A 27,069-nucleotide genomic window follows, 5' to 3' on the forward strand; every position below is an offset into this window, starting at 1 on the left:
AGGTTTCAGATGGGAGGAGTTGTTGATAGACAGACAGCACAAGTTTGTTTGATGTAGTATGCTAGATAATGTCAATTGATGAGATTTAGAGGTAGATGGAATAAGGTTTGTTCCAAGGCTTGACCTTGGGATGTATGAAAAGTTTCTTCCAAGGGTTGACCTTGGGATGTATGAAAGGTTTCTTCCAAGGTTTGATCTTGGGATGTATGAAAGGTTTCTTCCAAGGCTTGGCCCTGGGATGTATGAAAGGTTTCTTCCAAGGCTTGGCCCTGGGACGTATGAAAGGTTTCTTCCAAGGCTTGACCTTGGGATGTATGAAAAGTTTCTTCCAAGGGTTGACCTTGGGATGTATGAAAAGTTTCTTCCAAGGCTTGACCTTGGGAGGTGTGAAAGGTTTTTTGCAAGGCTGACTCTGAGATGTATAAAAGGTTTCTTCCAAGGCCTGACCTTGGGATGTATGAAAAGTTTCTTCCAAGGCTTGACCTTGGGATGTATGAAAGGTTTCTTCCAAGGCTTGGCCCTGGGATGTATGAAAGGTTTCTTCCAAGGCTTGACCTTGGGATGTATGAAAGGTTTCTTCCAAGGTTTGACCTTGGGATGTATGAAAGGTTTCTTCCAAGGCTTGGCCCTGGGATGTATGAAAGGTTTCTTCCAAGGCTTGGCCCTGGGATGTATGAAAGGTTTCTTCCAAGGCTTGACCTTGGGATGTATGAAAGGTTTCTTCCAAGGTTTGACCTTGGGATGTATGAAAGGTTTCTTCCAAGGCTTGGCCCTGGGATGTATGAAAGGTTTCTTCCAAGGCTTGGCCCTGGGACGTATGAGAAATTTCTTCCAAGGCTTGACCTTGGGATATACGGTTTCTTTGAAAGGTTGGCCTAGGGATTTGTGGCCGGTTTTGTCCCAAGGCTTCACCTCGGGATTTTTGAATGATAGTTTTGTCCGAGGCCGTTGACCGTGGAATGTATACGTTTCCTTTGACTTTTTGGGTCTTTTATTGTGGCTTGAGCATCTACTTTGCCAGTCTGGTCCACTTTGTACTGGAAAAAGATCAAGAGAACCTCAAGGATACTTCAAGCCAATCAATCTGAATCAAGGTCATAATAAGCTCTGCGGTATTCAAACATTGTGTTAATCAGACGAATGGAATTGAGCCATAAGGAAATATTCTGCTACCAGGCTTTTCCTTAATATCTGCTTCAATTCAACTTCGTCATTTTAAAATCCTGTCACAATGCTAGTCGTATCACACACAATCTAAGAACTGTGAATCAATGTGAGTACAATGAATCCAACAAATATTAGAGTGAACTGACTTTGAACTGAGAGAAAGTGCTAAGCAAGCAAGGTGAGATTCCTAAGGATATCTGGAGAAGGTAAAGGAATCTTTGTAGAAAGTCCCAGCATTCTATTTGATTCAGAACTCTGCTTTGATTGCAACTGCATTAGAAATAGTGACTTTGCACGAAGATATGTTTCCTGTGCTAAATGCAGTGGAATGGAGTGCAGAAAAGTTATGTCATGAATGATCTCACGTATGAACTCTTTGCTTGCTGCCATCAGACCTTGACTCTCAAACATATTAAAGTGTGTACCAATTTTGTGTAGAAAAAATCTCCCATGCTGTTACATATTGCCTTATTTTGGAGTGGTTGTGGTTAATTCTAACTTTGGAATGGAATAGAATGCTGGCATGCCTGGGGTTGTGTTTGAGGTAGGTATCATGAGCATTATTCACATATCTTGAATATCAGAGCAATCTTCAAGATTTCTTAGCAATGTGGATGAAAGTATAGGCGTATAATATTCAACATAGGATCATGAATATGCCAATAATTGAAGGGATAGAGAAGTAGTAGGCATGGTAGGGGGGGAATTTTTTTCATGAGGTCTTAGCCTCTGTCTATTTGTCTTTTTCACTTTCAAGCTCTGTAGTGTAAGTGTTAGTAGCCCTGAGGGGCCTGTGAATACGAAGTAAAGGGGTAGACCGTTCGATTGAATCATGGTGGTCCAATTTAATCATGGTCGGATTAAATGCAAATCCACCTGTACACAATTTCATAGTACAGTTATTAAGCGTAGGAATTTGCTGAAAGTTGCTATTTATGGTGTATATCAATCTACACAACGGTTATGCTTTTAAGTTTTAATTCAGTGTGTATTTTCGAAACAGGGAATTTTCCTGGTGCTAGGTACACCCCTGGTATCTTTGGTTTCATAGAATTCAATGGTAAAGAAAAAGTGAGCTGCATGATGCCATTGCCATCGGCATTGGTGAAAGTTTTGTGAAGGAAATGAACTTTCGATAATTTGGACAAGAACCTGTCGTCCCATCTTGACCACCAAGGTTTTTGCATCTTAATACTAGGATTTAAAATTGGATGAATTACAAAGGAGATTTGGCGATGGAAGATTGGCCAAGTGTGTTTAGGCATTGATATTAAGGCTGGCATGGGAATAGACATGTGCTGCTGGGTACTTGAGCACTGTTGTATGCATGGCACCCAAAACTCAAGTGTGCTTGGAACATGAAAAAAACAAGAATATCAATGGAATCCTTCATGGGTATTACTGCCCGACTATGTTAAAACGCAGTAAATACCATGAAGTTCAGGATGCTGTCGTCCAGGAGGCAAATAAAACATTGTGGTGGCTAAATGTCCGAGTAGCTAGCCTTGAGCTTTATCCGTGAACAGCGCTTAAGAAATTTACTGAAACTACCCTAGAGATGGTATAGCGTATATTGTGAGAAATAAAGAGGGGCTAAGTTAACTTACCGATATTGGGAAATGACCAGTTGTAAGTTGGGTAGACGTTATTGGTACTGGAACGTGTACAACGATAACTGTAGTGAAGAGGCCCGAGTCAGAACCAAGTCAGAACGGCACCGTAATCTGATTCTCAATCATTGATTTCCTGATACGAGACGACATGGACAAGCATTCTCCAAAACTGGAGTTAGCCTCTTTTGACCGTACAACGCGTTTTGGCGGCAGGATTCAAGTAGTCCCGAGCATGTTATTCTTGTATCGTAAATAATCAACGTGCAAATTCAATTATTTCGACAAGAAATGTGTTTTTATGTCAAATTATCTTGTGTATATCCTAGTCAGTACAGATAACGGAGTTTTTGTTTTTGGCACTGGGCCAACGTTCACAGCGATTCAGCTGGAAGGAGCCTCTGCGGCAAACTCGCACAGTGTCGAAATTAAAATTCAATTTCAGACACTGGAATTGGTAAAATTCCGCCATCTTGGATATCGGCATCCTGAGATTCAGGTGTTTTCAACACTGCGTCACCACCACTTCAAACTCCAAAGTCTTATCCAGGCCTAGTAAGTGCCACCTTCTTTCATAAAATGGCTTGTTTTATAAATAAATAACAAAATATGATCTTTGTAAATAAAACCCGAGATGTTCTGGTGTGTTTTTACGTGAATTTATTGCAAACTATCAATGCAGCGTAGTGCAGTCATCGTGTTCTCGGGCGTAGTGGTGATGCGATAGCCTCTTTGCAATTGTAAAGATTCTTTACATTTCCACATGCGCGGTACTGCTTTTGAAGATGGTGGCAATTTAGCAGTGCTAGAGCCGTTGTTTAGGAACGACATCAGCGCCTCTAATGTCAAGATTGCCTCGGAAGGGTCCAGGACAGATTGCCGCGAAAATTTATAAATAGCTTGGAAAACACCATGTTGACGTCTTCACGGAATTACCATATCTCCCGCCTTTTCAGTTGCAATATTCTTCGAAGTCCGAAAGTTGTGCTACTCTATACCGAGCATTATTTGCGCATTTTACTGGAAAATGCTTGGAATAAAAAAACTTTATTTTTGTATTCTTAATATAATATTCGCGTAGAATATCTTTCGTTACGAAAGAAGGGAAATAGCATGCATTTGTATTCAATGTATCAAGGAATTCTGAATTTCTTTATCTGATACGTGTTTGTTGTTACAAAACAAAACTTTTTTACTCCAAAAGTTTTTCCGTAAATATAACCGTTACGACTGGGCACCTACTAGCACCACTGTCGGACTTTCAAAATTCCAGCACTGCACTTGCTTGTGACGTCATCACAGTGTTTCATCACAATGGTAGAGGTGACAGAGTCAGGGTTAATAACACATTATCCAACCTGACCCAACCAGGCTATGTAAACTCAGGAGTACCCCAGGGATCAATACTGGGGCCTCTAATGTTTCTCATTTACATTAATGATTTAAGTGAATATGTTAGGAACTGTACCTTGTATATCTATGCCGATGACTGCTCACTATTTCTGGCAGTAAGCTACGCAGAGGACATCAATCTGTCAACAAAATTAATTCAGGAAGACCTTCACAGTCTTCTTGCATGGTCGAAAAGATGGAAGCTAGACTTCAAAGCTGAGAAAAGCAAGGAGGTTATTTACCACTCACCTCGTCGTAAGGTCCCCAACTTTGGCTATCTTGAACTAAATGGGAGTGTTATCCCCCGTGGCCAGTCTCACAAACATCTTGGTATCATACTGGATGAAACACTGTCGTTTGAGCATCACATTTTGTATGTCGTGGGTAAATGTAACAACTTATTGAACCCATTTAAAACTTTGCAGGGTTCACTACAGTCCAAACACCTCGAGAAGCTTTATTTCTCATTCATATTACCTCACTTGGAGTATGGTTCTGTCATTTTTGACTCGGCAAACATCACTTTACTATCTAGACTCGATAAGGTTCATTATCGGGCTGCCCTGATTGTAAGTGGTTGCATATGGGGCACTAATACCACCAATGTTCTTGACTGTCTGGGCTGGGTGACCCTTGGAAGGCGGAGAACGGAGAAAAAGTTAATCCTGATGTACGATGTTGAACATAACAATATACCCACTTACGTTCACAATGAATTTGTTCAGTATCGAAACCCCGTCTTTGACGGGCGTCTTAGAAATCGCAGAACCTACAATCTTCCTAGAAACATGTCGCAGAATCTCACAAAATCCACAATACCCAGCTCAATTAGGCACTGGTCTTCCCTTCCAATAGATGTCCAAACTCGTTACTCTCGAAACTCTTTCAAATACCACTTAAGACTATTCCTAGGCAGGAATCAAATGTCCATGGCTACGCCCAAACTAAACCTACCCCGTCAAGCTGCAATCGTTTTGAATAGGACCAGATGTGACCTTATATTCAAAAACCACCTGTTTTCTCATAACTTTGTAAATGTTAACGACCCTTACTGTAAATGCGGACACAAGGCGCAAACCACACGCCACCTCTTCTTCAATTGCCCTCTTGCCGACATGCTCAGGGTTGATCTTTTTGATGACCTGAATACGCTGCCATCATTCACCTTTATATTCTACAACCTTTACCGAGAAGACAGGCTGCAGTTGTTATTGAATGGCCATTACAGATTGTCTATTGTAGACAATATCTTTATCGTTACTAGAGTCAGCACCTTTATTGCTGAACTCGCCATTCTTTAACTTATGAAGCCTGTTTTCAATTATCATATCCTTGTTTGTTTAATTCTTCTCTGCCATCATTCACTTTTCTCTATGTAATAATAACCAGGGCTAATAATGCTTGATAGCCTAGCCCTGGGATTCATCTGTATGTTACAATATTATTGAAAGTAATAAAATTATTTCAAAAACAAACAAACAAACAGTGTTTCCAAAGCTATTTATAAGTTTCCCGAAGTATTTTAAAATTTTCGCGGCAATGTGTCCTGGACCTGCTTCTCTAGTGTCTTCCGATTGCCTCTGCGGATGTCAGATTGCTTTATTGGCAATCAGCCGTTTCGCACCGTCGCCGTACTGACCTAAATTGACAAATATGGTATTAGTGACATGATTTAGGTGACTACACTGACGGTGCGGAAAAGAGTGTCTTAAAGCTGACATGCATGGATAAAACTCCAGCGGCTAAGTTACAAAACACAATGCTCTACTACCAAACGTCCAATACTACTTGAAACACGATATACACCCAGCGAGAGGTTTCGCTTGACTGCACAAACAAGAAGTTCATCGACGAGACAGGTCAGAGGCGATCCGGTGAAAAGGAAAAAATGAAAAATAATTCTGCTTGCGCGGGTTCGAAGACGAGACCTCCAGCCCTTCATCCTTACCGTCTTCCCCACAGGAGCACGAAGCCGCTGCTGAAGATAAAATAACTAGATTCATGAACGGCAAAGAACAAGACAACCTGCGATGATTATAGGACCACGTGCCTGTTTCTTTCGAGTTTTTAAGATGCGAAGATTTTGCCCCAGCCTTTGCTATCATCAAAACCATGCGTGCTTTCAGGACCTTGCTGATGAAAAGGCATTTTACTTTGTATTACTTTCGCGCGAGGTCGCAAGGGGAATACATGTATAGTCATACATGTGAACTGATGTCTATGCGGAGATTCCACACCCAGCCCTCTGTTAGTGAATACGGTAGCGCCATTGCGGCCTGCTGGTGGTCTATGGAGGATGGGCGTTTAACTTAGTCTTTTGTTACTTGACCGCTAGGGTTTTTATGCATGCATCGTCAGTTTTAACCCGGGGTTTTAACATTTGACTCGTTGGCATGGTTGTGGTTGTCTTCTGGCTACCGCAGTCAATCCTATACAATTTCCCAATATCAAGGATGACGGATGCCGCAATCCGAACAGACTGGGTTGGAGTCTAGTTTTAAGCGGGTATATAGAGAAAGTTTCACATCCTATATAGAAGTGCGAGAAAGGGATTCTGTAATTGCGATTTATGAGACGTGAGATTTGTGACATGTTGGTTAGGAGTGCTTTTAATCATCTTGTACGTTTTTCCAGAGAAATGTTTGTTGTCATATTAGAAAACCGCGTTTTTCATTATTTTTAGGACGGACAAGTTCTGGCGCGAAAGAGGTTTCCCGCCACGTCAGTGCACGCGGAAGTCCAAGTTCAGGTCACCGCGCAATTTGATGATGGAAACGATTTATTCTTATGGGAAAACGCAGAGTTTTTGTCAGTTGTTTCTCTCATAAAACGCATTGATAAAGTGATATGGAATTCGGTTTCTTCAGTAATCCACTGCACCCGGTAGCTGTGCCGACACTGATGGAACGATGATAGTCGAACTCGCACAGTGCCGAAATTAAAATTCTATTTCAGACACTGGAATTGGTCAAATTCCGCCATCTTGCATGTCGGGATCGTGAGATTTGAGCGGAGACAAGACCACTAATGAATATTCATAGGTTGGAGGGTCGAGGCCTATCAATTAGACGAGTGCATGTTTTTTACTCTCAAGTACATATTTGGAGAGGTATTGAAAAAATATTTGCTGTGGCAAGTCTACAGATATAAAGAAATTATTTGATGAAAAAATTAATTTCGAATTTTGCTAATTGGGTAATAGGGGGCGTGTTTTGAGTTTTTTCTGCCAGTTGGCTGAAAACAGTGGAAATATCAAAGTCTGTCTAATTTGTCGATTATAAAAAAATTTCCGTGGTCAATCACCAATTTCCATCGCACCAGTTACTCGCAAGACTAACCCGTATATCATATCCGAATTTCAGTTTCACTACTTGACGCGTTCTTTGATGCGTCGCGGTCAAACATTGACAATTTAACTGCTAAAAGGCTTAAAAAATCAATTGTGGTCTTGTCTCAGCGGGCAAAACGGCCTGGATACTGCGCTGTATAAGACGCATCGTTATTCAGGTGTTTTCAATACTTCACACTCTAAAGTTTTATCCAGCCCTAGTAAGTGCCACCTTCTTTCGTAAAATGGCTTGTTCTATCAATAAATAACAAAATATGATGTTCGTAAATAAAACCTGAGATGTTCTGGTGTGTTCTTATGTGAATTTATTGAAAACTATCAGTGCCGCGTGTTCTCAGGCGTAGTGGTGATGCGATAGGCTCTTTGCAATTGTAAAGATTCTAGACATTTCCACATCCGCGGCACTGCTTTTCAAGATGGTGGCAACTGACCAGTTCTAGAGGCGTTGTAAGGAACGAAATTAGCGCCTGTGGCTGGTTCAGACCATGAAGTTGGAGTAGGGATGAAAGGTGACGAGAAATGATCAAGGCCTCAATAATGAAAACAGTATAGGAATCCAATAGATCTGAACAGTTCACTGTACGTTTCGATTGGAAGTATAAAAAGTAATAAGAATATGAAGGTGTTCGTATATATAGTCTAAATACTGAACTACGACACTCTGCCCGCTGCGCAATGCATCTGTTTTCCCTTTTCTGAGCCTGATTTTGGAATGACCCGTCAAAGATCTGAAGACGTCATAAGGAATGAAAATGTGTCCAATAAATGAAGTTTTTACAAAAGTTGCGCTAATTAGGACCAATCACAGCTTCCGATGGCCTCTTAGGGGTGTTTTTGGGGTGATGGGACTCATATAAAAGGCGTCACGTAAGTTTTTTTCGCCAGATCACTCACAAAATTAAAAAGGGGACCTGTACTGACTCAGTTTCATTAATACGCGTAACTATGGCCACTTCACAAGGAATAAGGAATGTGTCCAAAGTTAAAATACTGGGAACGCCAACGTGTGCTGGAAAGACGTACATGGCGTCTGTCATTATCGAAGGCAGAGATGAACATGCGTACAATGTGTATTGGCCCATGTCAGTCAACTGTTCTTTATTGAAAGCAGACGCGTTCGTCATGGTTACTGACGGAATCATTACAGAGGAAAGGAAATCCATGCGGCTACAACAATCCAGTAAAGTAAGTACATTGTACATGTATTCAGTTTTGAATTTTCATTAAACCGCTTGCCGTATTTTTTATTTGTATCAGTTGAAAACGTGAAGTGGTTAACCTGGCGCTAGCCTATTACGGGAAAAGACCCACCAACACCGATGTCGTAGTACGAATAAAAGTTTTTGACACGAGTCCACGTGTAACGTAGTAGCGGCGTCATACTTTTATGGCGGGAAAACATTCTGGCAGCAATCAACCTAGCGTAATACAATTAGGGCTCGCGGGTGGCGCTGAGGTGATGCAAAAAAGTGAAGGAACATCGTCGATGGCCATTTGTAAATTGCAAAACGAACAGGCAATTCGTAAATTGCAAAATGAAAGTTAGTGCCAGGTTTATTCAATGGCGATGGCCTACTCTAGTACTTATGTTGTGGCTACGTATTTTAATTCTAAAGGTGGCAATATATAAGGTGGTGAGCATAAACTATTGGCCAATTATAAGCTATTCGCTATAATGTAATGCAAAAGGACATTGAGCCAAGTTCTAGTTTCTTTTTACATGTTATAAAACCATAGCCCACCAAATGAATAGTACATGTATATACAGAGACATGATGTTCTGTGACAATTGATACTTGTACAATTCATACAGACATAGCTACAAACGTAAACCTGTACATGAAATTGTGCTTTTTCAGATTTTCCCTACTGCTGCCTTTGTCTACAACAATGATACAGAACATTGTTTTTTCAACCCACCCTTTGTATCACTGCCAGAAGTCATGCAATCTCCGAAGAGGCGCAGGGTATCTTTGGAAGGGACTGTGCAATCGGTAAGTCAGTTAAGTGACCTAAACAGTTGCTTTTGGTGCCTTGGATACTGGCACAATGTGTTTTGCCGGTTAGGTGATTTCAGTGAATAAAACAAAAAGTAGAAGAAGATCTAATCATTGCAAATTTCCTATTGCAGTATTTTTACGATGATATCTTTCATATCTTGTGGAATTTTCGTAACTTGCTGATTCTCATCTCTGATAGTGAATTGCTGAAACTTTGTTAGCTAATGCTTAGATTTTGCTTCTTCATAGAGTAAGATTCTGCTAATTTCCATGTTTTATTGTGTGCGTGGGGGGGGGGGGGCAAATGACCCATTTGGGCGTTTTTTGGTGGTCACCTGTGGGGGGCATGACCATGACTTGATGGCCAAATTAGCTATTTCGCTGTACAGAAAAGAGGATGGTTCTGAACAGGACCAGACAGATAGTTATGACAGGACTACTGTGGTTTCCTCTTTTTGTCATAGCCTTGTCTTAGGACTAATGTTGTTGTACTAACTGCTAAAGGACTCGCGCCAAATAAAATAATAGCTTTGGTTTTGGTTACTCTACTGAGCCTAATTTTTTTAGTGTTAAAAATGTAAATAGGTATTACTATTATATTTATGTCATCAATCTATTCAATTTCAGGTTTCCCCCAAAAAGACAGGACCTAATTGGTGCCGCAGGGATGTGAAAGTGACTGATGGGTCAACATCGTTATTGGTGAAGTGTTGGGGTGACAATTCGGACATGCTGACTGAGGACGATGTCGACAAGTTTCATGAGTACACTTCTGTGAAAGACACCAAAGAAACTGTAGTTGAAGTAAGTTTAGGGATTCACAGAAACTGTAGTTGAAGTAAGTTTAAGGAGGGGGGAGTATTAGAACTATTCAAGAAGAAGCTTGGGATACCCAAGAAACTAAAAATGTGCACAAGTAGGAAAAAGAAGGGTGTGAAAGGGGTAATTATTATGCATTGGATGGATATTTATTTTCATTCCTTTCATTTTCATTGTTGTGGTGTAAACATGTACTGAGTATTTTGACCAGTAGTCTGTTTTTGGATGTGAAATGTTGTGATGTGTTCTTTCGTTAATTTGCATGCACTATTTATAGAGATTAATCAATGACGTCTGTTTTGTCTTTATATGGTGGCTCCTACTTCATCACTGCAGGTCTTCGAAATTGTTTGAAAATATACTGAAGAAAGATTGAATTTGGAATCTAAAAATTGCATCCAAAGTCATTTGCAGAAGTTACATGCTGGATCATTTTAATGGAAATTCTAGTATAGATGGATAATGCATTGTTTGCATGTGAATTGAGGACACACCAGCTTAATTGCTTCAAATGATGATAACATAGGACTGAGTGATTCTTCAATTTTTTTTCAGGTCAGTGAGAAAAGTGAGGAAGTGACGCTTGAGGTCATTGCAATGAAAGAACTCAGCGGAGGCACTATGGAATTCTTGGTGGTGAGAGATGGAGAAACCGAAACGTATGTGTCTGGGAGTGATTGTGACATTCCCAATTTACAAGTACCATCAACAGTCCAAGTGGTTGTGCAGGAGAAAATTATTTTGAGCTTCATGTAAAATATAACATATGTAAGTGGTCACAATATCAGATAACCCTTGTTTCAATCGTTATACATGATAATTATGACATTGCTTGTAATTTCGTTGGCATAACAATGCCCACTGTGTAGTTTTTTATTTGTGACTTTAGTTTGATTGGTGGATTCGAGACTAATGTCATATCGATGGAGACTGTTCACTCTTACTTGAAATACTTGTTATTTGTAATCTTACTTGTAACTTTGTGGGCATAACAATGGCCTCTGGGTAGTTTTTCTTCATTAATCTGTCTTTGTGGAGGACTGATGTTTTAGTTATTGGAGATATGTAAGTGGTGGCAATATCAGATAACCGTCGTTTCAGTCGTTATACATGATAATTATGACATTGCTTGTAATTTCGTTGGCATAACAATGCCCACTTGGTAGTTTTTCTTCATTAATCTGTCTTTGTGGAGGACTGATGGTTTAGTTTATTGGACATTATGTAAGTGGTGACAATATCAGATAAACCTTGTTTGTTGGCATAACAATGCCCACTGGGTAGTTTTTCTTCATTAATCTGTCTTTGTGGAGGACTGATGTTTTAGTTATTGGAGATATGCAAGTGCTGACAACATAAGATAACGCTTGTTTGAATTGTTATAAAGACATGATAATTATGACATTACTTGTAATTTCGTTCGCATAACAATGGTCAGTATGTCTACATTTATATCACGTAAGTTTTTGAAACTGATTTGTGTTTGAGGACATGGTAGCGACAAAATAAAGCTTAAAAATGGAGATGAATTGTTGATTTCCTTTTTCTTTGTTTTCTTTGTTTAGCTGTTGTGAAAGGATGAAGAGGACACTTTTTAGTCGGACTTTCTTGGAAATTGTACGTGGAGTGGGCAAATATTGGAAGAAATTTCGTTTGTTTTTACAAAGTTCTTTATTTTCCCCATGTCATCCCATTGGCTTTCAAAATAGACATTTCAAATGCTGTTGAAGGAGTGCATGATCTCCACGCACATGCAATACTATCCAGAACGTGCATTTAAATTTACTACCGGTGGTCTAGAAGAACTAGACTAGAAACAGAATCTACAGAAATGCAACTGCGTATATGCAGGAATTGGGAAAAGCGGTGTGGAGTGAGTGTCAATAATGTAGGCACAGCACAGTATCGGAAATCTGATATTTGCAGACTAATGTATTTTCGTAGCATTTTATGGGAAAACGCAGTGAAGTAAAAGCTTTCCTTTGCAAATCAATTGGATTGTGGGATTTTGGGGCAGTTGTTAACTTTTGGGGCCCAATCAGGCCTGAACAGTGTAGTGTAGTTCATCAGCCTTAGTATAGATGGCTCTGCTGCTGTTGTGGACTTGTAGGAGGGTTGTTCACCAGGTTTTTTTCTGTGGTCTGTGAAGTGTGGGGGATCTTTTCTTGACGAAAAACCAGCACTGAAAGGGTGATAATGGTTGGTTGCCCAAAAAAAGGGGGGCTACATCCCTTTTGCCCCCTAAATCTGCACCAGTGCCCAATGAGGCTCAATATGACCTACAGATATAGAGGGTCTGTCACATGAGACTAAAACCTGTGGTCCCTTCTTTTTAAGTGTCTATGCCAGGGCAAGTAAAAGACCCCACATAGATGACAGTAGCATATAGACTCCAAACCTCCGGCCAAAACACCAGTAAACAAAAAGGCCTTTGGCCTTAATTGATGATTGTTAAGTACCGTATCATAACAGAAACTGGAAACAATTAACTGGGAAACCAGGACGGAATGAGTGCTTAACATTTCGGGACCACATAAAGACTTGAAAGGGTGATGCTTGGTGAAATACTGTGTGGCCCTTGGCCGTAAGACAATCTTCCAGTCTCCATGTACAGTAGAACCTCGATTGTGGACCACCTCGGTGAGTGGACCACCTTACCTAAGTGGATCGCTTTGGACCAGTCCCGAATATTTTATCATTGATTTCCATTAACTGGCCGTTGGTAAGTGGACCACCTCGGTATCCGGACCGGACCACCTCAAATTGCCAGTCCCAAAGTCCAAAATGGGCATCCTAAGTGGACCAGTGGGACCAAGATCTCAGATTAACTGGGACAGGCAACAAACGTCAAGGGCATGTGTCATCTCTTTAGCGATAATTAGTAATAATTGGCACCTTAGGCAACAATGCAGCAGAGACAATACCAAGAATTTGCATTCATTCAATTAGAACAATTTGGTTACAGATGATAAGTTGTTGTTGAGAAACACGATGCACATATCGAAAGGTTTCGCCCCTGTTGTTTCATTCACATTTCGCGCCAAAATGACGTAAGCCACCGAGCTATTTTTAGACGCGTGGACTGGGCGAAACGAGTGTGTCGCCACATCGAAGGCCGAAAAAACATGTTTGAATCAAATATCGACGATGCCAAAAAAATCGAGTCAATGACATAAACACTGTTGTTTGAAAAAATCGAAACATTGAACGAAATCAACACCTTTTCAGTGCTTTCCGACCCAATTTCCATGATCACATTTGCTTCCTCGGCAGTGAAGTACGCCATGATGCTTTTTAAGTGACGTCACGCAATCTTGCCTCCAGGAATATTGGGAATATGCATGTACAGCAACAGCAGCGCTTTCAGCGGCCACGCATCCTGGAAACCAGGCCAGCTATTTCTGTCAATTCTCGAAACCGCTATTATGAGACACGAATCCCTTATCCAATCACAAACGGGTATGCCTTCCCGGGAAATCAATTTCATGAATATTAATTATCCGATGCTAATCGCGGACGGCCCATAAAAGGAAACGCCTGAGGCCGGGAAAACCCCGGGGATTCCATGGTTTTGGGCCAAATTCATGCAACTTTGGGAGCAAAATGACACATTAATTTCGTATCAGTTGTACGTGCAATCTTTATGATTGTAAAGTATATGTCTTCGAATCAATAAAACAGTTTCTAATGGGAAACTTTATCGGTTTTAATAATGCCTTTTGAGGGGTGTTATAGCTGTGCATGGCCCCCGCTCCATGAATAGAAATGCATTGCGCTATGTTGCGCTACACTAGATGGCGCCACCGTTGGCTCCGTAAATGAAACAAACTTTTTGATATGTTTAATATACATGTATAATTGGCATATTATATACTTGTAGGCCCACATAAATAGCAGGCCTACTTGTATTTTAGTCTGGTCTGCCATCTTGGATTCAGTAAGTGGACCACCTCGTCTACACTTAGTCCAGCCCCTTGGGTGGTCCACTTACCGAGGTTCTACTGTATATAACAAGAAATCAGCCAATACCTTACTTTTTAAAAGCTATTATAATGTTTCATGTTTACAAGCATTTATTATCCAGAGCTTTTTAAAGTAATATTTGTGTGAAATTCCTTTTCAATATTTGTGTACAATGTATGTTTTATCTTTGTAAAGTGCCCTAGAGCAGATATTCGGATTAGGTCACAATAAATTCTGTATAATAATAATAATAATAAGAATCATACTAGTGTGGGGTGCTCTTTGCAATGTCACTGGCAATAGCCTAGCTAGATTGTCAAGAGAACTGACAGAGAACAACTGTGCAGTACACATTAGAAAATAACTGCATCAGTTCACTATTTCTTTCAGCTAACAGAGGAGTAGCGGTACAGCTGGCTGCTGCTCACGCCATCCTGCCTCGAAGATGCCCGTAAAAGTCCCTGCACTCAAGACTCCAAGTTCACCTTGGTGAAATAACTACTTGTGTTGTCCTCTTTCCTTCCTCTTCCTTCCTTCACCATCAATGTATTCTCTAACAATCAGTTTGGTACAGGGCTTGATGGAAAATCCATTGCATTGTTCATAAACTTTTATTAATATCTGTAAATCCATTGCATTGCTCATGGACTACTATTGTTTTCTGTAAAGGTACACTCTTCTTGCAGTGGTTATCCTGCCACTTTTCATATACTGTGCTAACCACTGCGAAAGTGTGAGCCTTCAGCAGTGGCAAGCTGGCAACAACACAACTTTGGCACTTTTTAAACCTATTCTACGGTGGCCTGTAAATAGGTCATGTCTTTCTTTTCGTAATTTAATTTTTGATGTTTTTACAAGTGACCACAGCGTAATTATTCCTGGTAATTATTTTCGCCACAGCAATGCTGAAATTAATTATATAAGAAGTGTATAGCACATACAGACCACCGTCACATTGTTGTGCTGGTTGTATGGCTACTGCAGTCAATCCAATTCAATTTCTGAGTCTGAAGAGAGGATGATACACACCACAGTCCAAGAGGCAGGGTGCAGAGTGTAGTGTAAAGCAGGCTTATTCGATGAACTTCACAGGCTCCAGTAATATCGAAAACAAAGTCTGTATTACCTGGCTGCCGTCTTTCCCGATGGTGATGAAGTTTGCACTGAGAAAGGCATTGCACATGTAACGTTTTTTCTCCAAAATAATGTCACATTCCAAATCACTTTTCCATTAGATTATGAATGGAACAAATAACAGAATCTTTACCAAAACATGTCACAAAATGTCTGAGGAAACCATTTTGATAGTCAAGGGGGCCACATGTCCTTTCCTGATTTCCTTGGATAAAGGCAGTCTCCAAGGTTTTTCACGTGATGTCACGACGTGACGTTTTGACAACTAGACGGGCCACGTGCCAATGCATTTTCCTTTACGTTCACAGCCAAAATGGCTGCGCAGAACCATTGTCAAAGTCATTATGTGACATCAGTGAAGAACCTTGATAGGACAGAAAAATCAATAAAATCAAAAAATCATATGATATATTGTGTGGTATCACCAGTAAAGCCTACCTTGAAAATTTGGTGAAAAACGGACGTTCACTAAGGGACCTATATGGCACTTTTTTTCTACACAAAGCGCACCCGGCAGCTAAACCATGAACCACATTGGGTCGGATTTCGAAAGGAAACCATGTCTACTGACAGAGCATACATGCACAAAAGATAAATCGAAAATATTCACTTGTTCTTTAAAAGTTATCGAGCGGACAAGCGAAATGTCCCATGATCAAATGATTGAGTGATCAAGTGACTCGCATACACTGTCACGTCAATCGAGTAATCAAGTGATGAAGTGACTCCCATACACTGTGACGTGAAGCCCACTGCTGCGCTGTGGGAAAAACAGAAAACGGGTATATTTCCTCATGTTGTCCTTCCCCGTGTTTCTATCCCTTGTAAAGATTGGTTTTTTAAACTGCTTTATCAAATGTGCAGGCATGCAGTCAAAATTCTTCGCACACTGGCCCAACCACCCAGTCCTTCGTCTTTACACACTCCTTCTCAATTAAAAAGATGTAGATTATTCAGGCTAATCTACAAAACGATGTATGATTACATTTCATGTGGCAAAAGTGACATTTTACATCAATAAAAAGAAAGAATGGATTCAATGGAAAACCCAGGGACACAAATTTCACATAGCTTTCTGTTAAAATCTTTCCACAATTGGTGGAACAGATATATTCCAAGCAACTGCTACCTAAGGGATTTCGCCACACATTTCTTGCAGAGGAAGCGTTCTTAGCTTATGAAATTTGTGTTTCGGCTCGTTTAGTTATTGGTTAATGTGCTGTTCCACCTGAGAGCCAACTACAACCTGCCATCTTCCGTATACTTACACAACATTGATGACAGACTGAAGCTCCTCCAAAAGGAAGTCATCAGCCTGGGCAGGGGAAGACAATGCACAACCAACAAATGAACAAGTAACAAAAAACAGACATTTGCAGGTTAGTGCAATCGTTAAAACAGCAGCAGAACAAAAGCTTGAAGCAGCAAAACATGCAAGGCATGCCTACCAAAAGAACAAATAAGCAATTCCATGCAACAAGTCATCAGCATCAACACACCTTTTTAAAAAAAGTCCTTTGGTTTACAGATGACCCATTATGGAAATGCTTAGGAATAGGATAATTATGTTGTTTGCTTGTGTCTAGTACAAGAAACAACCTTTATCTGAAATTCCTAGGGCTCTGTAGAGGTTAATTAATCCTGCATTTGCCTAGGCTTAGACTATGACATCCCACTTAGCAGCATTTCAAGGCACCCTTAGGGGAGAGGCCACTATTAACATTTGGGCCCCTGCTGGCCAAACTGAGAATCAGAAAAAGACTGCAGTTTAGTCTAAGAGTATAGGGGTACATTCGTACCAAGTTAGGGATCTGTAGCTAAAGCAGTGACAAAACGTGCCGTCATTGTAAAATTACGTCTAAAACCCTCGGCGAAGCGCCTCGGGTTTTGGACTGCATTTTCGGTCTACCCGAGCGGTCTTGATTATACAACCAATGACCGCCAGCTCGGTATTAATTCCTTAAGCAATGGCTTGGCTTCTGTAAGTGGTAAGGAGAATTGAGAGTGTCCGATTAAAAATCCCTCATTTCTCCTCCGCTGAAGTAAATTTTTGAATAAAACCAAGACGTTGCATCAGGGTAAGGTGTCACCACCATTCATGCAAAATTTCAAGGCGATCCAACGCCTCTGAATGTGACTTTATTCGTCCCCCTTCTTATATTATTATATAGAAGATTTAGACCAGCGATGACGTCATTTCTGGTGATTCCCTACGTTGTCCAATGAACGCTTTTTAAAGTGTGCCATTTGGCATGTATTCAAGGCATGGATTAGCAATGTATTTTATCAGCGCCGACAATTGCCGAACAGAATGCCGTAGCTCCGTCAATTTGCAATCAATTTTTATAGGAGTAACATTATTGTGTTGCTTAAAACGTCTACTTTTTACTCATGTAAGAATCGTGGTACTAAAAACTAATATGCAAACAGAATCATGCCGATTCACTGCACATACTGTGGGAATTCTCCACTTCAAAATACATCGCGAACAGAGCGTGCACTTCCGATATCATTTTCACAGAATTGTGGCCAAATTTTCAAGAACTAATTTCTGAAAGTATTCCCTTAAGACCTTATAACTACCCACTGAAAGGAACTAGTGATAATATCGCCTACTTGACTACTTTTTAGCAGAAAATTAGTTACTTGTTGCAAAATCAATCTTCCATCTTTACATTGGTCACAGTCTGGTTCCCTGGCCAATTCAATGCGCAGAATACAACTGCGCAACTATACGTCATAACCCGGGCTTTTGAATCGTCAAAAAATCTGTCAAATGTGCCTGTAGCGCCAACTGGCGGTGAAAACTAAACTAATTCAATTACAAGTCAAAATGAAAAATTATTAAAAAATATTCGGCCAGATTTGAAAACAATATTTCCTCTGTGGCCCGTTGTATAAAGGAAAGAAGTTTAAACTTCCCGATGACCTCATTCGCCGAATGTAGGTCGGATCGAGCTGATTTTTGGTTTCTGAGTTCCCCTTGGGCTACTCCTAATTTAGCAGCGTCAACAAAGTGCCTAGGTCTTACGGTTACAAAATGCCCAAAATTGACATGGAAGGATGGCAGGATGGCAGGAAGGACGGACACCATTCCCTTAGTAATATTACCAGCTTCGCTGACTTTGTCAGCTGAGCTAAAAAATCAAGGATTTAGTAGAGAGTAAATAGATATACATCCAGATCAAATTTGGTTGCAATCCGATCATTAGTTTCGGAGTATTGGTACTGTGTTTATTTTTCAAGATGGCTGCCTGGCGGCCATATTTGATGTCCGAACGGCCGAAATTTTAGGGGTGGAATAGAGAATCCCCAGATACATGTCCACACTGGTTTAAAACCTTCTAGCTAAAATAGATAGGAAACATGCTACTGTTCAGTGAATCAGCAAACTTTGACCTCTGTGACCTTGAAAAGGAGGTCAAATCAAAAACCCGGAGGATATATGATGCACCTTTGCTAGAAGTACCTACCATATTTTTTTCCAAATTTCCCGACTACTATTAAGAGAGATATTGCATATTTTCACTTTTAACGTTTAGCCCCCTGGTGGCCAAACCATGAAACGAATCGGACCGAAACTTGGTCTCCAAGGTGTCATTACATAAGGGTACATGTCTACCAAGTTTCAACTCAATAGCTCTAACAGTTACGAAACGTGCCCTGCTAACGGACGACGGACGACGACGACGACGACGACGACGACGACGACGACGACGACGACGACGACGACGACGACGACGACGACGACGACGACGACGACGACGACGGACGACGGACGCCACGGTATGGGATAAGCTCACCTCTGCTAAGAGGTGAGCTAAAAACGAAGAACTCCAACCTTTTATCCCAATAGTTTGAAATTAATATTTACAATATTTATGATACATTATTTACAACATTTATAATATGACAAGCCGACGAAGTTTCTAAAACTTCTATTTTCTTGTTTTGTCCAATAATACTTTGCAAGTTCTTAATGAAACACACTGTTCAAGTGTGTAAATTATCATATCTCCCTGTTAATGGACGTAATAGAACACCTTGTAGCTTATCAGTAGTAGGAAAAATATCCATTCATCCCAGGTAACTACCAGGGTGATAAAATACAGCAATCACACATGTCAGATCCTTCAACCAAGGATCAGAAAAAGATGCCGACATGAAATTAGCACTATTAAATCAAGTTCTTGTTAAAGATAATGATAAGACATGCTGATGTGAAGTGCAGTAGAACCTCTCTATCAAGGACACCCTCGGGACTGACAAGTGCTGTCCTTAATAGACAGGTGTTATGTTTAGAGAGGTCAAATCGAATGGAAACAACCAATTATGGACCAAAACTAGTGTCCTCATTAGAGTGGTTGTCCTCATTAGAGAGGTTGTCCTTAATAGAGAGGTGTATTGCTGAGGGAGGTTCCACTTTAGTTTGTTATAATGAGCCATGCATGGGCCCATCTTTGTTTCTTGATGAAAAATAGTTCTCTTAAAGGAGCAGTGGCATAATTTATTCAACAGTGGGCAACTGTGTCAGTCTATATACAAAGAGTTCCAGGGTGGTGCTGGTTGCTGGCAGTAGACGCGTATGCTAATTTAAAACCATAACACAGCTGGGAAAATAGTAGACTGTAAGTTTGAAGTTTGAACTTGAGAAGCAGATAAGCAGTTAGATACCGAGACATGATACTTGGTATATCTAAAATGATCTGATAACGGAGTATATTTACTACTCCTCTATCAGACAGTTCAGAAAGTTCATTTTTGATGGAACGTACGCGCCACTCAAAGTGGAACATAAAATCGCTAATCAGAAGTATGAATAGCGCAATGCACAATCACATCCTGAAATATTAGTTCCCCAATTTGCAGAGAATCAGACAGGCGTTTTCTACTTGCCGAGCTGGCCTGCTCTGAGAAGTTTAAATACTCTATTTTCCAAGTATCCAAATACCAAGCAACTTGGTATCGGGCTACGTTAGCTCCTGGTACCCAATGAGATTTTCAATAGCCGCTATTTTTATGCTATCAAGGTGTTGAGTGATCCATGGAAAATAGCAACCTGAACAGTTTAGTCTATTAAGTTCAAGGTAGGCATCTTGGCCAAGACTACCTGATCAACCACTGGGAGCAAGGCAAGACCATGCAAGTAAATCACACATGTACTTTGCTCCATTGAGCTTGAACCTTGTTAGTGCAGAAAAAGAGATGAAATTTGTTCTTGTTAACAATGTAATATTGTTACTCTGTTTCCAAGTTGAAATATCAATTTGCAGGAGCAGTCGCAGGAGAGAGGGGGGGGGGGAAGAGGGTCCCATTGACAAAGAGGAGGCACCCTGATGATTTAAGGGTCAATATACTAAACATCATGGTCAATTTCAAAGATTTTTCAAATAAGAGGGGAACCAGCCGTTTAGCCGTATCGCTGCTGCCTGCAGGTTAATCAAGTGCTGTTCAAGTGCAAACAAACCTCATTAACAAATATTTACTGATGATTTGTGACTTATTGGAGATTCCATGGAAAATGTAGGGAAAATGCTTCAGATAAGCGTGCAGAGATAAGGTAGGGTTCACACAAGGTTTGTGGGAGTGATGAACTATTGACACAACAACTTTGACCAGGCACCTGACTTTGAAGAGGCGCTAATAAGAAGAAGATGGCCATCAAGTTTTCAACTTTGGTAACCTTGGTACACATTAGCGAGTTCTGACTTTACTCAAACATGTCAAAAAAGAGCAGTCCATGATGTATCTTGTACACATGGGAGCTCCTGATGATCCATCGGTACATGTACTAATAAGAAGAAGATGGCCATCAAGTTTTCAACTTTGGTAACCTTGGTACACATTAGCCGAGTTCTGACTTTACTCAAACATGTCAAAGTAGAGCAGTCCATAATGTATCTTGTACACATGGGAGCTCCTGACGATCCACAGGTACTTAGGCCGCAGTATAAATCAATGGTTCTGACCAGCAAAACTGAAGCTGGTTTATATTACCTGAAAACCTGAAGGAACATAGCGACTTCATACTTGAACCATTTTTAGAATCTGCTCCCAAGGAAGAATACATCTAATCTTCATACTTGCTATAATAACTGAGCTCCTTCAATTTTGGTGAAAGGGCAAAGCTAATGCACATTTATATATTCTCTTTTTTCGTAATTGATCACGTAGATGGGACACTCAGCATTTTTTTCATTTTTTCAAAAGTTTTATTTTTAATCAGCACGATTAAAACATTTTGTTTATGGCGAATATTAAGAACGGGGTTGTAATAAAATAATTCAGGCAGAAGCAAACCAATAAGTTCAACGGTTAATGAATTAGAGCTAATTTAATTACAAAAAGCCACCTATATTCAAAATTAGAACTAAGTGCTAGAAGTTATACTTTGAAGTTAAATGTCTTCTTGGCCATTAGATGCAGAGAAGAACCAGAGGAGAAGGGGAGAGGAGGGTCATTCAAACAGGGGTTAAAGAAATTGGAATTAACATCTTAATTACTGTGCATAACCTAGCTGTTAATAGTTTAGAGGAAAATCAGAGGACCTATAGAAAAGTTGTTTTTTTAAACATAGGTAGTACTACAGGTTAACATCATGCCACGCATATGAGTAATAGATAGAATGCTTTTTACATTTGGAATGATGTCTGTCTGGAAAAAAAAGTAAGCCAAAGTTGATCAAAAGCAGAACAAAGTAATGTACAAAACTGGAAAACCGCATTGAGAAAACTATCCTGATATTTACATATTTACACTTTTCAAATTGGCAGATACATTGTAGAATGAACTTCAAATGCTTTTTTGATCGAGTATCTAAAGAGTCGATTCCGGAGGGAAATTCGCTAAAGTTATTTCCTTCTTATTTACTAAAATACCTGAGTTTCCTTGGCAAATTTGCTTCCGGAATTCACCCTGTTAAGTCAATTAACTCAACCCAGCAGAGTTTTGAAATCGAAAACTGTTTTTTTACCGAGATCGCTCATCACTGTCAGTGGCAATGAACACGGAGGAAAAATGAGGCATAAAACACAAGCAGCTAGCAATCAATCAACCTTAATTGAGGCTGTCACTAAGGTAATTGTTACACACATTCATTTTTTGCCAGCAATTATAAGGTTGGCCATGATTGTATATCCAAAACGACTGGGAGATCACTTGTTGCGTTAGCGGTACTGAAACAAGTCCGAGATCAATAAAGTGTCTCAGTTTTGGGGCCCAGTCGCACTTCAGAGAAATTGAGCCACTCATCCTTTCAGAGAAATAGAGCCACTCATCCTTTAATGTCACAGAACAAGCAGATGTGAAGTGCTGTTAATCCAATTCTGGTACATGAAAATAGATAGCTCTTGACTGTAATAGAGTTGACCGACATTGGAATGCCACAGATTCATTTATGCACACACCATCATTTGGATAATACGAAACTATGGCATTGAGGAAAACACGCTCCCCCACCCCCCTCTTCACGGCTGTGGATGTGTGCCCCAGTTTAAGTAGAGAAAGATATAAATGCTGTTGCATAAGAGCTTAAAAGCAGAATTTGACGGAGGTCATATCAAAATGAATTTATCTAAGGAAGGACTTGTTTTACCTACAGCTAGACACATGGTCTCTCTCATACTCCTGACGTCACGCTCACGCACTAGCGAACCGCCACCTAATCCGATACTCATGACATCTGGCATCCGGAAGTTCGTGTTGACACCGCCAACCTAAAATAGGAGCAACTCAATTCAGATAATAGGGATGAACCCAAATGATATTTGCAGACCATCAGAATGGACTACCATAAATTACATTCACAATTAGCACTTATGGCAGGCCTTGCTCCTAAATGTCATGTAGCACTAAGGCAGACGGCTCTGGTTTGCATTTTATACCTTTTTGTGAAAGGAAGCCCATGCCTGCCCAGTCCATAAAAGAGCCCATTGGGCAATCAACTTCGGCCACGTGAAAAGTTGACCATTGCATGGTGTCACGGGTGATGTATCCGACGTCACGCAACACTTAATTTGGTCCCGAAAAAGCTATTTTTGCAAATGAAAGTACAATCGTTGGGCTTTGAATGAATGTGGCAAGTCTCATTCATATTGAAGGTAATTTTACCTCACCTGTACTTTTGTTGACGCTTCCCGTGGAAAACCATTGCTCAAAACGCCGACGTCTGTCGTCGTGCCCCCTATGTCAATAACTATGGCATTTTTCCTCCCCGAGAGAAACGCCGCACCACGCATGCTGTTGGTTGGACCAGAGGCAAATGTTCTGACAGGATATTCAATGCAGTCATCGGAACTGGAATAAAGAGATAACTGGAGAAATGATTATCTGGTTAGAAAATGAAGTTATCTGGTTAGAAAATGAAGTTGCTGGTCACCCCACAGTACAGGATTCATCACGCTCCTGGTTTGCCTCAGACCTTATCAGACAGAGTGGGTCTTGAGCTGACCAGTGGAGGTGTCCTCTCAAATTGATTCAGAGGTCAACAAGAACCGTTCAAAAACTGTGTCTTTATAGTTGATGTTCAGGTCCCAATTTTTACAGTAGGCAAAATTTGCTTCAGAAGAGTACCTGATAAGAGTGCCATCATTCTGTGTGAGATAAAAAGGGCAATCTAATCCAACGTCCTGACTCAAAGCTTTTTGGAAGCCCAGGATGGTTTCTTTGCAGAGTGGTTTTAGGCATTCATTCAAAATAGCAGCATTTTCCCTCTCCAGTAGGCCGATGTGGCCAATTCTATGGGAGATGGTGATGCTGATGTCCGGAAGTTGGTCCAGCAGAATCTGTGCAACTTGTTCCTCTTGTCCTGTTGAGACTGGGGAAAAGATACCTGCAAGGACAGCGACAGCAAAATGACATATTACTGAATAAAAATACTGAGCTCTTTCCTGCTCTAAGCGCTTATTGGGATACCATGTTATCATCCCAGTCTTCACAGAAATCAAACAGGGGTTTCAACTCAAGGAGCAACCAGAAGGTGCCACTCGAACTCGACAAGTAGGGGAACACATCTCCTCTTGATCTTCTACAGTGCTACATCCCGACTCTCAGCATCACTTTCGGATGGGTGACTATATAGCGATCTCAAAACCTTGGTGGTCAAGATGACTGCGCTACCGCTGCCTCATGACTTTCAACCATATGTAATGGATAGCAATAACCATTCTTAATTTATAAATCGATCGATTCAAACAAATAAACTATTGGTTTGAAAATGATAATATACTAGTTTCACCCATCTCGGACTGCGTCATAAATTACTTTGTATGTTCAGTTCAGCTTTTAGACGTGCTCAGCCATACCAATGCAAATTGATTCTATTTTCAGAGCAATTGACCTCAGCTTTGAACTTGCGACAGCAATATAAACAAAGTGGTACATGCACAATTATGAGAGAGAGACCTCCTTCATAATCAAATTGACAGATAGCCCATATACATGAACTACCACTTAGGAGTGATTTATGACTTGGCAACTACAGTTTTTTACCAACTGATAGTAGTTTTGGCACCATCAAAAAACATTAGTGGCACACTTTCTGACCGAATTTTTTTGTGGTATGCAGCATCTGTTCTTTTGCAACAAGAAATAATCAGGGATGTGAGAGCGTGCAGAGCAAAGGACTGAAAAAATATCCATGTGAACTGAAAATGTTGTCAATAGAACTGCCTCTTAGCATAATGTTCATCGTTCTACATGTGGTGATGGAGATTATGACTATGGTGCTGGAGAACCATGACCACGGTGCTGGAGAAACACGACTATTGGGCTAGAGAACCATGACTATGGTGCTGGAGAAACACGACTATTGGGCTAGAGAACCATGACTATGGTGCTAGAGGACCATGGCTATGGTGCTGGAGAAACATGACTATTGGGGTAGAGAACCATGGCTATGGTGCAAGAGAACCATGGTTATGGTGCTGGAGAAACATGACTATTGGGCGAGAGAACCATGACTATGGTGCTGGAGAAACACGACTATTGGGCTAGAGAAACACGACTATTGGGCTAGAGAACCATGGCTATGGTGCTGGAGAAACACGACTATTGGGCTAGAGAACCATGACTATGGTGCTGGAGAAACACGACTATTGGGCTAGAGAAACACGACTATTGGGCTAGAGAACCATGGCTATGGTGCTGGAGAAACATGACTATTGGGCTAGAGAACCATGACTATGGTGCTGGAGAAACACGACTATTGGGCTAGAGAAACACGACTATTGGGCTAGAGAACCATGGCTATGGTGCTGGAGAAACATGACTATTGGGCTAGAGAACCATGACTATGGTGCTGGAGAAACACGACTATTGGGCTAGAGAAACACGACTATTGGGCTAGAGAACCATGGCTATGGTGCTGGAGAAACACGACTATTGGGCTAGAGAAACACGACTATTGGGCTAGAGAACCATGGCTATGGTGCTGGAGAAACACGACTATTGGGCTAGAGAACCATGGCTATGGTGCTGGAGAAACACGACTATTGGGCTAGAGAACCATGGCTATGGTGCTGGAGAAACACGACTATTGGGCTAGAGAACCATGGCTATGGTGCTGGAGAAACACGACTATTGGGCTAGAGAACCATGGCTATGGTGCTGGAGAACCATGACTACGGTGCTAGAGAACCATGACTATGGTGCTGGGGAAACACGACTATTGGGCTAGAGAACCATGACTATGGTGCTGGAGAACCATGACTACGGTGCTAGAGAACCATGACTATGGTGCTGGGGAAACACGACTATTAGGCTAGAGAACCATGACTATGGTGCTGGAGAACCATGACTACGGTGCTAGAGAACCATGACTATGGTGCTGGGGAAACACGACTATTGGGCTAGAGAACCATGGCTATGGTGCTGGAGAAACACGACTATTGGGCTAGAGAACCATGGCTATGGTGCTGGAGAAACACGACTATTAGGCTAGAGAACCATGGCTATGGTGCTGGAGAAACACGACTATGGTGCTGGTGAACCATGACTACGGTGCTAGAGAAACACGACTATTGGGCTAGAGAACCATGGCTATGGTGCTGGAGAAACACGACTATTGGGCTAGAGAACCATGACTATGGTGCTAGAGAGCCATGGCTATGGTGCTGGAGAAACATGACTATTGGGCTAGAGAACCATGACTACGGTGCTAGAGAACCATGGCTATGGTGCTGGAGAAACATGATTATTGGGCTAGAGAAACACGACTATTGGGCTAGAGAACCATGGCTATGGTGCTGGAGAAACATGACTATTGGGATAGAGAACCATGACTATGATGCTTGAGAAACACGACTATTTGGCTAGAGAACCATGACTGCCTGAGTTGGCAGTGCTGTCAGCTTTATATACTGACATGCAATCAAAATTTAAATTGCAGCCCACTTTCCATTGTTTTATTTATCGGCAGATTGACCGTATGATAATATTCTTAATCAATACAATGAATGTCACATTCATTTTTTATGGAACAAAATATTTCAAAATATTTACACAGTTATGATTATCTTGTCTAGTCTTGTGTCCTCGATAACTTTATGTCTTTAATGATCAACTACACGATAAGCAAACCAGTTCAGTTTTTTAAAACTTTCGGTCTGCAAACAAGGGTAATGTTATTGCTCTGGTT

The 27,069-nt window shown here is 40.8% G+C and overlaps 1 protein-coding gene across 2 annotated transcripts in view; it reads right to left on the bottom strand.

Moving 5' to 3' along the window:
• LOC135484075 (uncharacterized) overlaps positions 1-27,069 on the bottom strand; it is a 49,258-nt gene that overhangs the window by 18,663 nt on the left and 3,526 nt on the right. Inside the window, exons 2-5 of one of the 2 annotated variants that reach the window (XM_064765171.1) lie at positions 24,006-24,264; positions 23,549-23,729; positions 23,033-23,149; positions 22,071-22,088 (exon numbers count right to left, since the gene is read on the bottom strand). In XM_064765171.1, the coding sequence (XP_064621241.1) occupies positions 22,071-22,088; positions 23,033-23,149; positions 23,549-23,729; positions 24,006-24,264 (575 nt within the window). The remainder of the gene's footprint in view (positions 1-22,070; positions 22,089-23,032; positions 23,150-23,548; positions 23,730-24,005; positions 24,265-27,069) is intronic. The other variant, XM_064765172.1, reaches the window with a different exon arrangement.

This window comes from Lineus longissimus, chromosome 3 (genome assembly GCF_910592395.1).
Source record: "Lineus longissimus chromosome 3, tnLinLong1.2, whole genome shotgun sequence".
NCBI lineage: Eukaryota > Metazoa > Nemertea > Pilidiophora > Heteronemertea > Lineidae > Lineus > Lineus longissimus.